Below are 13,447 nucleotides of genomic sequence, written 5' to 3'. Positions count from 1 at the left end.
CAGAAAACTAAACCGCAGTGACGTTTGTAGGGTTACTGAAGTTGGGCTAGCTGCTATATAATGATGTGCTACGTGATCGCTAGCGACACAGCTATGTTAGCATAGCATAAACACAGTGAAGCTGGAGGATGAACGCTAACTTTTTTCCACTGGATAAAAGTTAACGTGAGGGTTCCCAGTGGTTAGGGACAAATGCAATCGCATGGCAGGATGCTGTAAACGGACCAAACTTCAGTCAGGAGAACAACTGAGATAATCCATCCACAATACGAGGTTAGTCATTACCTCCTAGGACCTGACGTCCACATATGTGGACATCACATTTTGGGTTATCTAGACCAAAATACTAAATTTTGCTCTACAAGGGCCTGATATCCACTTATGAGGATATTATACTGCCACTGTTCTATCAAAATTTAAAGCAAATGTCCTCATATGCGGATCTTGTTTTTGTCAGAAACAAAAATCAGGTAAAAAAACAAAAGAAAAACGAAATAAAAATCTGGTAATTCTTTGTTTTTACATTCATCGGGTCCCAATCAACCCAAATAGCAGAGAAAAATTAAAAATGCATGTCATGAAAGAGTTCGAGTCTTATAGGTTAATATACTGCTGCATGGGCTGGGCTGTAGTTACATCGTCAGGGTTTAAAAACTGAGCTTTAAAATGAACAGCGGTAATATAAACCGAGAGAGGCCGACAGTGATCACTGACTGTTTTTAGGGGCTTGTTCAGATTAAATAGAACAAAATACAAAACAATAAACACGTTAAAAATACAACAGCCTTATTAAACACAGAGTAGTTTGGGCCCCGAGGCAGGATTCATCGCGTCATCACTTAAAGATTGGCTATTACACATGATGTGAATGTTTTAATGCAGAACAGTTGTTAATATTATCATTATGTCACATCCTGTTTATGAGTTAAAATAAATAACATTCATATAAGAAATAAAATTGTCTCATGTAAACTGTATGTGGTGTTAAATAAGTCTATACTACTGTACTTTAATGTCGGTCACAAGGGTGGTACTTCCAAGAGCCATATATGTTACGAGGTGGTATTCATTGTGAAGGGTTTGAGAACCACTATTCTACCGCACTTGGCCTGCATTAAAGTAAAGGTCATCATAGATTAGGGAATAAATAAAGCCGTGTGCATGCGATGTTTTTGAAAGATTTAAATTTGTAAGTCTTTTTGTAGCCTTAATGTTACAAGCTATCCATTTCAGTCTATTTACAACTGGAATATAAACTGTTTAAATTTACATTTCCTGAGCAAATTATAATTAGTGATGCCAAACCTAACGATCTTTACTTCTCACAATAGCTCCAGCAAGGATTCAAGTAGGTTTATCGACACACCAACAACAGCCAAGTTCATTCCTAAAGGTGACAGATACAACAAACAAAAAACAGCTAGCCTGAAACCAGTTAAGGTCTTATCAGTAACTTATGGAAATATTCCATTTGTTAACACTAATCATCTCAAGCCTTAAGGTGAGTGGAGGTGAATTTCAAAGGAGCAGATCAGTTCAGTCTGACATTCACAGAGACGTCACATGTTCTTATATCTCCACAGAGTGATGTGACATCCCTCTCTTCAGCTGTAGCATACACACAGCGCCTGAGGGATTTCTCGCCACATGTTCGTAATGGAGGAACATAGTTGACACACACTCCTCCAGGAATCTCTGCAGGTCCCACATCTTTCACATGGCAAGCCAATAAAGTTGGTGTGAAGAAACAGATCTCCAAGCTTCCACCCAAAGCGGTGAGCCTTCTCCCTGTGTGAGCAACAAGGCAACAACTGCCACTCGTGAAAGATTACCTTCCTACTCCATTGTCTGATCATGACACACTCATCATTAAGTGCTGTTTGTCTGTATTTCTGGGAGCAGATGCTTGTGGAAAGCTGTAAGCCATGCTTTTCGCTCTCATGAGATGCATTAAGTCACTAATACTTCTTCAAAAACTATATTACCAGAGGGAAGGACCACTAAGCAACTGCTTGAGAGGCTGCAACAGTGTAGAGCAATTAGAGTGTCATCAAACAAAGAAACAATCCTGCTGCTTGACCACACACACACACACACACACACACACAAGCATACACACGTTGCAAGTCTTACATTCAAAGGCTGTCTTTCAGTGCCAATTCGCTTTGCCTGGGGAAAATGGTGTCTGTCATCAAAAGAGCAGGTTTCCCCTTGCTACCTGAAAAAAAGTGCTTCCAGCACCTGCTGGGCAAAGCTGCTGGCCCTGAGTGTAGTTCTTGATACGAACAGAGGTGGACTTTATGAATTCCCTTCATGATTTAAGGCCCCAGTATACCCGCCGCAATGGTTGCTTTGCTCACCGGAGAGGTGCACGACCAGCCAATTTGGCCATATTTCAATAAATGTGCTGCTCCATTCAGAGTGGGATGGATGCAGTCTCTCCTAATAAGACCAGGTATCCTCCAGAAAGTTTCCCAATTAATTATAAAGCCCACATCGTTTTCTGGACACCACTCAGACAGACAGCAATTTAAGGAGAACATGCAGTTAAACATGAGGAGGGGACCAGAGAAAACTACAGAGTCCGACATTGTTTTCGCAAAGTTACACACCGATTCAGTATTAATATTAGTGACCTTTAATTGACGCAGCTGAGTGTCATTACTGCAGATTATGTTTGGGTTTTTTAAGCACACTTTAATTTACTCCAATAATAACAAAGAGCAGCTCTACACTGTATTCACACATTGGTGAATATGTTTCTGTTTCAGTTGTTTACGTACTGGGAAAACTGCCACTGTTAATATTTTAGACTGCTCCCGCTGTACAGGACTCAGTGAGTGTTAAGTGTTCTTATCTAATGTCTCTCTGCCCTTTGTTTTCACGGACACCTTCAGTTTCAGTAAGAACAATTTGTTATAATATACTGCAGGTTGACTTCCAGAACTAGAATACGTAAAAACTCTTGCTGGTCAGGATTAACTTCCTGAGTTCAGTGTTTTTGGATGTAGAATACATTGATACTGATACCACTCCTAATTTTTCAGTATGTGAGCTGGATATCAAATCTGAACATCCGTCCATCCATCCATCCATCCATCCATCCATTCGCTTCCGCTTATCCTTTTTCAGGGTCACGGGGGGTGCTGGAGCCTATCCCAGCTGTCATAGGGCGAGAGGGGGGGTCCACCCTGGACAGGATGCCAGTCTGTCGCAGGGCTAATCTGAACAATGACAATTTATTTTTCTTAATCTGACTTAATATCGGTTTTATTACTAACTTGTGTCCTGTTTTAAGATCATATATGTAAAATTGTTGTCTGACTTGTGTCGATCCAGCCACTCAGAGTCCGTGGTTACCATGGTTACTGCATAAGCAGCTGTAATTTAAACAGCTGGCACAGCGGAAACCTACCGGCGACATGAGTGTTTATGTTTTTCATTGCAAAAGAACTGTCTGAATGGTTAACTGAAGTTAACTTGGATAAATTATAGTTAAGGAGTATCACAGATAACGCCCATGTGAGCTGTGTGGCTGTTCACCACTGCACTGAGATAAGTAGGCTATTACTGAAATATACGTGCTATATCATAAACTGTAATATAAATAGGGAGGTCCTATTAACATGTTTAGTTTTAAAGGACACCTTCCTGCCTTTAGTCTAATTCATCAGCAGTATTAGTTTTCTTCTAACATCCAGAAGTCTGCACGATGTGTTTCATAGTTTGTAACAAGCCTTTGACAGGTAAACATAACATGACCGAAAAAGCAAAAAACCAACAACAAAAAAACAAAAAACAAAAAAACCCAGACAAATTATATGTTAACCTCATTTATTTTTAGTTAAGTACACTCTAAAAATTCTAACAGACAGCTGGTGCTTAGAATACAGTTGAATAACTATTAAAAAACAGATGATGTAATATTTCTGTCCAGGTTTCAGTCTTCATGATGAACATGCTGTTGCAAACTATGCTCCTCTCAGTGGAAATAGGCCTTCTCTTTCCTCCTTGTATAAAAACACATTCTAAAAGTCAGTTTAATCTCAAAATTCACTGTTAAATCCAAAACACACCAGGTAATGAAGAAAAGCAAATGTGCCAGTGAGACATTAAACTTCAGTAAGACTACGCAGTTATAAAACGTAGCTTTAATCAGAGCCAACCAATTTGCTCAGTTGTAAATAAAACAGCGAAGTAAACGTGACCAGACAGACATAACCTGTCCAGGATGTGTACATCCTCATCATTGAAAGAGTGTCCACTGGCCTGTAGGTGTAAATAGACTGCAGAGTCCTGGCCTGACGAGGTAGCTCTTCTGTGTTGTGCCATCCGCTTCGCCAGAGGTTGTTTGGTTTCCCTGATGTATAAATCCTGGCAATCCTCCTGGCACTTAACAGCGTACACTATGTTACTCTGCTTGTGTCGGGGGACCCGATCCTTGGGATGGACCAATTTTTGGTGCAGGGTGTTTTGGGGTTTAAAAGCCACAGAGATCTGGTGTTTAGAAAAAATGCGTCTCAGATCTCCTGACACATATGGGATCACTACAGGTTTTCGCTTGGGCAGCGGTTGTCCTTCTCTCCTGGATCGGCTGGAGCTTTCTTTTGGCGCCTTCCCAGCTTTGACAAGAGTCCAGCTGGGATAACCACATTTACTCAGGGCCTTCTTGATGTGCTGTTCTTCTGCTTCCCTGGCCTCTGTATCTGTGGGGATGGTGTTCGCTCTGTGTTGTAGCGTCCTGATAACACCCAGTTTGTGCTCCAGTGGATGATGAGAGTCAAAACTTAAATACTGATCCGTATGCGTAGGTTTACGGTACACGTCAGCTTTTAGATGTCCCCCATTACTGATGGAAATCTCACAGTCTAAGAAGGCTAACCTGCCACTTTTTATATCCTCCCTGGTGAATTTGATGTGTTGGTCCACCGAGTTAATGTGATCCATGAAATGTGGAACGTCCTGAGATTTGATTTTCACCCAGGTGTCATCCACATACCTGAACCAGTGGCTTGGTGGTGTTCCAGGGTGTTTAGCAAAGCCCTCTTTTCCACTTATTCCATACTGTTTATAAGATAAACCTATAAAGTGCTCTGTTGGGAAACAAGCTCCAGCAGCTCTGCGCTCGGGAATAAAGACTATATTTACTTATCTTGTGCAGAATAATGTGCCAACATTGCGTTAAATCAAGCACCGGCTGCACAGTTAAACTGTGACTATCACCAGGTAACGTGGCCTCGTTTCTTGAATTAGCAGCAGGTGTTAAACAGTTGACAGGTGAGGAGGAGGATGCATGCAGGTAAACTGAGGGCCTGTTGAGCTGTTGAACTGGTGTCCTGAAGAAAATGTCAGCTCGTTCTTTCTTTATGTTACAGAAGCACAGAGACATAAGACCAGGCGGAAAGAGACGATCATTCGGTGAAAATGAGAATCTGCGAATGCAACATGTGGAACACGGAGAGTGGAATATGTAAACAAGCTGGTTAACGTATATATACATATATTTAAAACCACACACACACACACACACACACACACACACACACACACACACACACAAAACAGTTAAGCTGGAACACTGGGGCTGTGAGCTCGGTACACTCTAGCTAGCAACATCTCCGAAAACATCGGAGCACTTTGCAAACATGTCCTATGTTGACAACCTGACCAGACATGTGAAGATTATGCCGCTACATTCGCAGCTAAAACAATACTAAAAGTGTAGTTGGTGACAGAAAAACGGGGTCTTTTCAAACTTTGTGCCACAACCATTGCTGCCTGTGATTTGAAATGTATTCTGGGATACCTGACTGCCCCGAGTCCACAGTTGTAATCGATTATCTAGGATCGACCTGTCTTGACTTACTTTACATAGCAACCACTCAAATGTTAGAGAAGCTGCAGTGGCAGGGTTAACCCCGCCCCCTGAGTTTGATGGGTGAGCAATGACTGTAGAAAACATGGACGACGCGACAGCTCCCCAAAAATGAAGACAAAACGTCTCTATCGCCCCCTGGTGTCTGGCTGCAGTATAAGTCATAAACCCCGCCTCCTCCATGTTAGCGGATGGGACTGGGGGGGGGAACTAAAATAAATTTATTCTCCTCAGATAATTTTTTTCCAAAGATTCTTTCTTTTGTTTTCAATAGTTTTCATCACGCTGATTGATGTCCAAGGGGTCTCCTTTCCCATAAGTTTGATTCTAATTCCTTCCGCGGTGATGTTAAATTGGGGTGAAACGTCATCATAGCAGCTTTGACTGGCAGCTGCAGTCACGGAGAAACTTGCGTATATCTGTTCGGGAATAGCAGATAGAGCGTAGGCTCTGAGAGGCGGGCCAGCGTTTACGCTACGAAAACACGACCGACTGTTTTAACCTGACAGCCTGAGGTGTTCTTCAGTAAACTGGACTACCCGACAGAAGGACCCGAGGCCCCGCTGCACTTTTTCGTTAAGTTAAACGTGTTTGTAAGCTAATCCGTAACTACGGTCCTTAGCTAGGTCCTGAGACCTAGCTAGCTAAAATGAGCACTCGGCTGTCAGGGTTCATTTAGCTAATCTGTGCAGGTGAATGAATTTACTAAAGAAATTAAGAGAAACGTTCCGGGCTAATCAGTCACTAATTACTGTTACTGTACTTTTATTACAAGTATTATACTGTAAAAACAACAGGCTGCACTCTGCTTCAGCTCCTGTGCAGAGCTGAATATTAAATATGTGCAAACAACAGCATGTTTTCAGTCTCTTGCCACATCTGTAAAGACAGTAACATTTTTTTTTTTAAAAGCTTGTACTTCAGTAACTCCTCATTAATCAGTAACTATGGATTAAAGTACTGTAGTGTACTATAATACTGAAAAAAAATGTAAGAGAAGAACTTCAGATCCTGAGTGTGTGAGGACAGAAGAATCAGCTTTATTTCAATTTTGAGGGATAAAATTTATATCTGAGTTTGATGGTTCTGTTGTCTTTGTGATTACAGGAGCTGCCCTCAGATTCAGACCTCAGCACCACCCAGTGACAGCAGACAGATCATCCAACATGTTCACATGTTAACTGCAAAATGAACTGATGAAAACAGTACAAAGGTTAAAGTACCACACGTGCTGTAGTGAAAGCTGCAGCTTTATTGATAAAGTTAAAGACAAAAAAACAAAAGGATTAATCACTCATGTAACTGTGTCACTATATATCAGCATTAACAGGACCTCAGTTTGGTGTTTCACAAAGCTGCTGATCTCAGACCTGCACAGCTTCCGTTTTAAACACTTGATGTACTCAGCTGCATGAAGAGCATATGAGATTTTCTCTAACACAATTAAATAAAACCTGATGAAGGTTAAAGGTCGTCACTTGTATGTTGAACTACAAACTTGTCATCTGGAATTCTTTCACAGTTTTTTGCAGATAGTGTGTTATTTACCATAAAGTGATTCAGAGTTATTCATCCCAGAGTAACCAGAGAGGATCATATATTTTTAAATATATAACTTTCTACAGGACTGAATATAATATCTTTATGTAAAAGTCCGGAGCCTCTGGGGAGTATCCGAGTATTTATAACATTACACAAACCAAAGGTCTCCATCACAGTGTTCATGAAATGCTGGGTTTATCCATCTCCTGGATCGGGCCTACGGAGCAGTGCTGAAGATTTCCCTGTGAGGGAGCTGCTGGTGAAGATCATGAGTCCTGCTTAATCAATGCAATGAGCTTCAGTCTTCCTGGTGTTTCTTAAATGATGCCTCTCTCAGTGGGTCAACAGAACTTCTGGCAGAGGACAGCTGTGATGAAAGAAAAGGAAGAAGTTTCTCCAAACCTCTGGACCCAGGAAACCCAGCTTGGTCCTGGTGGTCTCCCTCACTAGTTTCTCACCAGGGTGAATGTAGCTGTTGATATAATATGGACTCTATTATTAAATGAAAAGAACAAATTAGACTACACTACTGAAACGTTCTGCTGATGTTTTTAAAGTTTCCATGTTACCAGGCTGTAGAGATTTAAACAGTTTTAGATCCATTACACTCACAAGCTGTGTCCCAAAACGTCGGCAGCATCCTTCGGAGGACCCGGCCTTCGCGGTCTACGTTGGCCGGGTCCTTCGAAGACCGAGAAGGCCGGAAGTGCGAGGCTGTGAAATGGGACGGTCTAGCCTTCAGATTTGCGTCACCGCTGTGTCGGTGGAGTTTAATAAACTCGGCCGTCTGCTCCTTGCTATCTAAAATATAACAGGACACTGGCGTAAATTCTCGACCGTCTCACACTTCTGTTTAATCAGTTTTCTGTTTGATGTTTATTCAGCTGTGTGAAAATCCCGGAGGAACCCACCCGATGGATTAATAAAGTTTTATTTTATTTTATTTTATTTAATAATCTAATAACTTTGATCTCAGCCAACCCGATTTACTCCGGAACAAATAAAACACAGAAAAAAGGCAAACAATTACATTTTTAAGTTATCCGAGTGACTTACATATCATGTTTAACCTGAGTAGCGAAAGAGCGGGGGTCTGAAAACGATGAAGCCGGGAGTCCGCTGCTCTCGCCGGCTCAAGCGACCAATTGAACCCCCCGGCTTGCTATCGAGCAGGTGGGTAACAGACGTCTCCGAAAACGTCGGCGCACTTTTGCAAATATGCGATGTCTTGATAAACCAAGCAGATATTTGAAGTTTACACAGCTACTTTCTCACCTGAAAATATGTTAAAAGTTTATTTTGTGACCCAGAAAGATTAATAAGACTAATTTTAAAACTTAGTAGCGGCCGCCATTGTTGGCAGCTGAAATTTGGCTGGGCCACGCTATGAATTCTGGGATATGGTGGGCCACAAAGGACACACCCGACCCATCCTTCAAATTTGGGGAAATGAAGGACGCATTTGTCGGCCGCATTTGAACGAGTCGACGAAATGGGACAGCCTTTGTCGCCTGGCTGTGACGTAATCGGCCTTCAAATGCGGCCTCCGGAGGATGCACCCGACGTTTTGGGACACAGCTACAGTCTTATGTTAAAATCTCAAAGGACAGCATTATATTTTTGATATTAATAGTAATTATGGGCCTCTGTAGAGTGTGCAGATGATCTCATCGCTGTCTAAAAATGGATAAAAAAAAAAACCTAAGGAGTGCTGAATCCTTCAATAACACAGACTATTAGAGTAACAGGTGTGTAGCATCGCTAACTAGCTAGCAACAAGCCTCCAACACGGTGCGTATGCTAGCGGCTAATCTAGCTAACGAATTAACAACAGAGTGATTTTAGAACTATAAGATCATAAGCTGTGTGTCTTTTTTTTTTTTTTTTAATAACAGTGACATGGTTGTATTTACCTTAATTAAACGAGTCGTCAGTCGCGGTAAACCAGCAAAAAACTCGAGCCGCCGGGCTACGTAAAAAGTGTAGGGGGGCGTGTCACTAGTCGTGTCACAAGTCACTACTGCGCTGGCTCCAAAAATGCAAGATGGCAGCCTCCACAAGTGGGGTATTTTGCCTTCATTTTTGCACAATGGGAGGAGGCGGTGTCGCGTCGTCCATGTTTTCTACAGTCATTGTGGGTGAGGCTGACAGAAGGGGACAAAATGCCAAAATGAATTAAATAAAAATATCACTTAATAATGAATGAAATATGTCAATAACTATTTCAATGTGTCATTAATTAATTAAATGTGTCATAAATATTTATTTAATTAATTATTTCCAATTTTAATTAATATTGCCACATTTAATTCCCTAGGGCCTTTTCTATTGCTGTTCCTAATGTCTGGAACAATCTGCCCCAGCACATTAGAGAGGCCCCTTCACTGTCCACTTTTAAAACACGTCTTAAAACCCATTGTTACTCCTTGGCATATGACGCGGTATGACCCTGATTTGAAGTCTCTAAGTCTAAGACCATAAGAGTTTTTCTATTGTCATTTTATTGTCGTATGCGTAAGAAACATTGAAATAGAAACATTGTGGGTCTGTATACAAGAGCAGTTATAGTATAATAAATAAATAAATAAATATTTATTATATATTATTATATTAATATATAATAATATATAATAATGTGGTCCTTCATAATTGCCCTGGCTCTGGAGAGACATCTTGAGCTGGCAATTAAGTCCAGGGAGGAGAGTGGACAGCCGATCACCTTCTCTGCAGTTCTGATGACCCTCTGTAGTCTCTTCTTGTCAGCTGTTGTGCAACCAGCTTACCACACAGGGATGGCGTGCACCAGCACACTCCCAATAGTGGCGCGGTATAAGCACTTTTGGAGGTCAGTCTGCAGCCTGTTCCATCTGAGAACCCTCAAGAAATGAAGGCACTGCTGGGCTTTCTTCACCAGGGCTGATGTGTTTGTGGACCAAGATAGGTCCTCAGATATGTGGGTGCCGAGGAACTTAAAGGAGGACACCCTCTCCACATAGTCACCTTTTAACCTTGGAGAGGGGAGGGGGATCAGTTCTTGTTTTACGGAAGTCCATGACCACTTCCTTTGTTTTCTTGGTGTTTAGGGTGAGGTTATTGTAGCTGTAATCTAATTTGCTGATTTTATTGTTTTAAATGTAATTCTAATTATCATTTTATTCTATTTTATGTTTTTGCTATTTGTCCTGATTTTATTACTGATTTTATTTTAGACTTTACAGTCTCAGTCGTTGTGTCCTTGGGCAAGGCACTTCACCTACCGCCTACTGATGGTGGTCAGAGGGCCTGGTGGCGCCAATGTCCGGCAGCCTTGCCTCTGTCAGTGCACCCCAGGGCAGCTGTGGCTACAATGTAGCTTGCCATCACCAGTGTGTGAATGGGTGGATGACTGAATGTGGTGTAAGGTGCTATACAAATACAGGCCATTTAACATTTTTATAATCTTATATTTTATTTTTTATTTTTTTTTAACTTATTCATTTCTGGCATGTCAAGTGTACAGCACTTTGTGTTCAGCTGGGAGTTGTTCTGAAAGTGCTATATAATAATATAAATTGCTTGCTTGCTTAATTAATTATTTAATGGTGTATTTAATTAATTCATTATGCCAGTCCTGGTGTTCCATAGAGAAATACACAATACAATTTAATGCTAAAAAAATATCCTCTTCCTGCAATCATAGTTGGACTGGAGTATTTGGGAAATACAACCACACACACACACACTATGAGAGTTGAAATAAAATGTCTGATTTGATTAATGGCCCATTGTATCCCACCAGAGCTTTATGTCTCGCAACAGCCATGCTCTGTGACTAACAAACTGCCTAACGAGCAGGAAACGTGGGGAATGATGGAAACATAGGTGAGCATTTATCTGGAGGCCATTGTGCGAGTTGTTTACGCATTATGCTCTCCCTTATCAGACATTCCCACCCTGTTATGGAAGCCCGACTGGGTACTCCCCACCCTCGCTTTTTCCATCCATCGAAGACCCGAGCACAACAGACCAGCCCACTCCAAAACAGCTCCAACCACTACTACATCTCCACCCACACAGTATACCTCCAACTACACTACCAGACTTCAAACACTTAAAAACCTGCGCAACAGGTTCCACAGATGTCTGTGCGATACGTGAAACTTGAACCAAAGTAGTAACGTGGGCTGGACGGCTAGATGTGCTGAGACAAGCTGCTCTGCACGCTCCAACTCTACATAGAAAGAACTGGAAGCGAGCCTCTCGCTGTAACATCCCTCCCGAGAAGACCCTGCCTGGTATCGGCACATAACCGGGGTTAGCAGCGCTCAGCTATTGCAAAGTTGAGCATGACGCTACAGCAGCCCGTCCCTACAAGGAACAGCTGGATGACGTCAGCCTGAAACGCGTTTACATCGCGGAGCTGTCGATCCAGCTGAACGACTAGCACAAAGTGTTGCTGTTCAGCGCTCCAGGTAAGGCGGGAAGGCTGAGTTCCGAAAACTTACTTGAATGTGAGGATGCACAGCGGTCTGTAAGACTTGTGGCTCGTGTTGTCCGCCATCCTCTTGCCCCAAAAGTCGTCGCTGAAGATGTTTCTGAGGCTGGAGCCAGGTCGGACGTCCGGATTGTTGACGATAGCCCACACATCGTCGTGCACCAACTCCCCGTGGAGAGAGTTGCTATAGCACAGGATACACAGGATACACAGGGCGGCCAGCGCGATGTAGCGACCCGCAGCCCACACCGTCTCCGGACGGACGGTCACCCCCGACTGCTGGCAGAATTTCTTGTCCCGTGCAGACGCTGTCATGTCGGGCCTGGCTTTCCCCGCGGCTCTGGCGGACTGAGAACGGGAGTAGCGGAGAATACGTCCATTCCACCTGGAGTGTAGCGGCTCAGTGTTCTGGGGACAGCAGGGATGGTGGAGATGTACTTTGCTGCCTTTATGTTCTGTGGGAGAATGTCCTACTAGGACATTCCTAGTATTAGAAAATGTGAAATCGGCTTTATTGTTTTTATTTCTGTTATATTTACATTACTCTTTTCATAAATAGCTGTTTCCTATTTACTATTAACAAACCAAAGTGTAATCTGTTTTGTTTACATACAAAGGTATGCACTTGATTGGTCGTTCTTGACCTTGACAAGTACAAAGACAAGTACATCAGTTACCCCCTTAGATTCTAGTCTTTTTTGGAGGAGGGGGGGGCAAAATCGCTGGCAATATCGTTCTTATGTTGTTTGGTTTGTTGTAAACCTAGTGTGACTTATATTTTTGAAAACAGAACATATGACATTGCTGCTAACAAATAAACAGACATGACAAAAGACTGAAATAAGAGAAAGAAAGGGGAATTTTTTCATTTACTATGTAAAAGAGTCTATTAATAGATGTCATTGGTGGACCAAAGGCAAGACGAAGCGTGCTTGTACGAGCTTATGTGAAGAACCTGAATGCGACATCAGCACAGATCGCGCCTGCAGACGCATGCGCAGGAGACGATCCCTCTCTCGGCTTTTAAAATATCAGCCGCAGATAATCAATGCAGGCGGGGCCAAAACTGCACGAGCCCATCATTGTGAACGCGCTCACGTGAGCTGTCCTCCAGCTCCGTGCCAGCCGGACCCCACACAGCAGCAGCAGCAGAGTCGTGTCTGTACACCTTGCTGCCTGGTCACATCTAAGAAATTATTATTATTAAGGGACCATATTTCCTGATACACAGACTTTCGTTTCTAACATCTCCTGTTCAATTCTGTGCGATATTTCTGGGTTGTTGTATTTTTGGAGGGTTGTTATGGAAGCAGACTATATCTTTTTTTGGTTAATGCTAGCAGAGCTCTCACCAGCTTCAATCAGACATACTGCATTATTAGTGTGGATGCTGATTAAGCATCCACAGTTGGTTAAACATGTGCTTATTAGTTGTAGGAAGTATGTAAGTCACAGGAGGGTGATGAGGGTTGAAATGAGTGGTGGAAGGGAACTTGCGTTTGAAAAAGCGGTTAATCAGTTAAGTCAGTGGTTCCCAAACTTTTTTTGCCAGGCCC

General features: G+C 42.3%; 1 protein-coding gene across 5 annotated transcripts in view; it reads right to left on the bottom strand.

Annotated features, from left to right (window-relative positions):
* The window catches only part of tmtc1 (transmembrane O-mannosyltransferase targeting cadherins 1), a 98,105-nt gene extending 85,222 nt beyond the window's left edge, over nt 1-12,883 (bottom strand). For 2 of the 5 annotated variants that reach the window (XR_001222925.3, XM_019346835.2), the window contains exon 1: nt 11,902-12,878. Coding sequence is in view for 4 of the 5 variants with exons in the window: in XM_019346835.2 (XP_019202380.1) it covers nt 11,902-12,206 (305 nt within the window). In the remaining variant the exon portion in view is untranslated. Of the gene's footprint in view, nt 1-11,901 lie in introns of all 5 variants that reach the window. The other 3 variants (XM_013264350.3, XM_025899400.1, XM_003455661.4) reach the window with 3 other exon arrangements.
* Between the last annotated feature and the right edge of the window lie 564 nt (nt 12,884-13,447).

This window comes from Oreochromis niloticus, linkage group LG17 (assembly GCF_001858045.2).
Source record: "Oreochromis niloticus isolate F11D_XX linkage group LG17, O_niloticus_UMD_NMBU, whole genome shotgun sequence".
Lineage (NCBI taxonomy): Eukaryota > Metazoa > Chordata > Actinopteri > Cichliformes > Cichlidae > Oreochromis > Oreochromis niloticus.
This window is presented reverse-complemented; position numbering and strand designations above follow the sequence as displayed.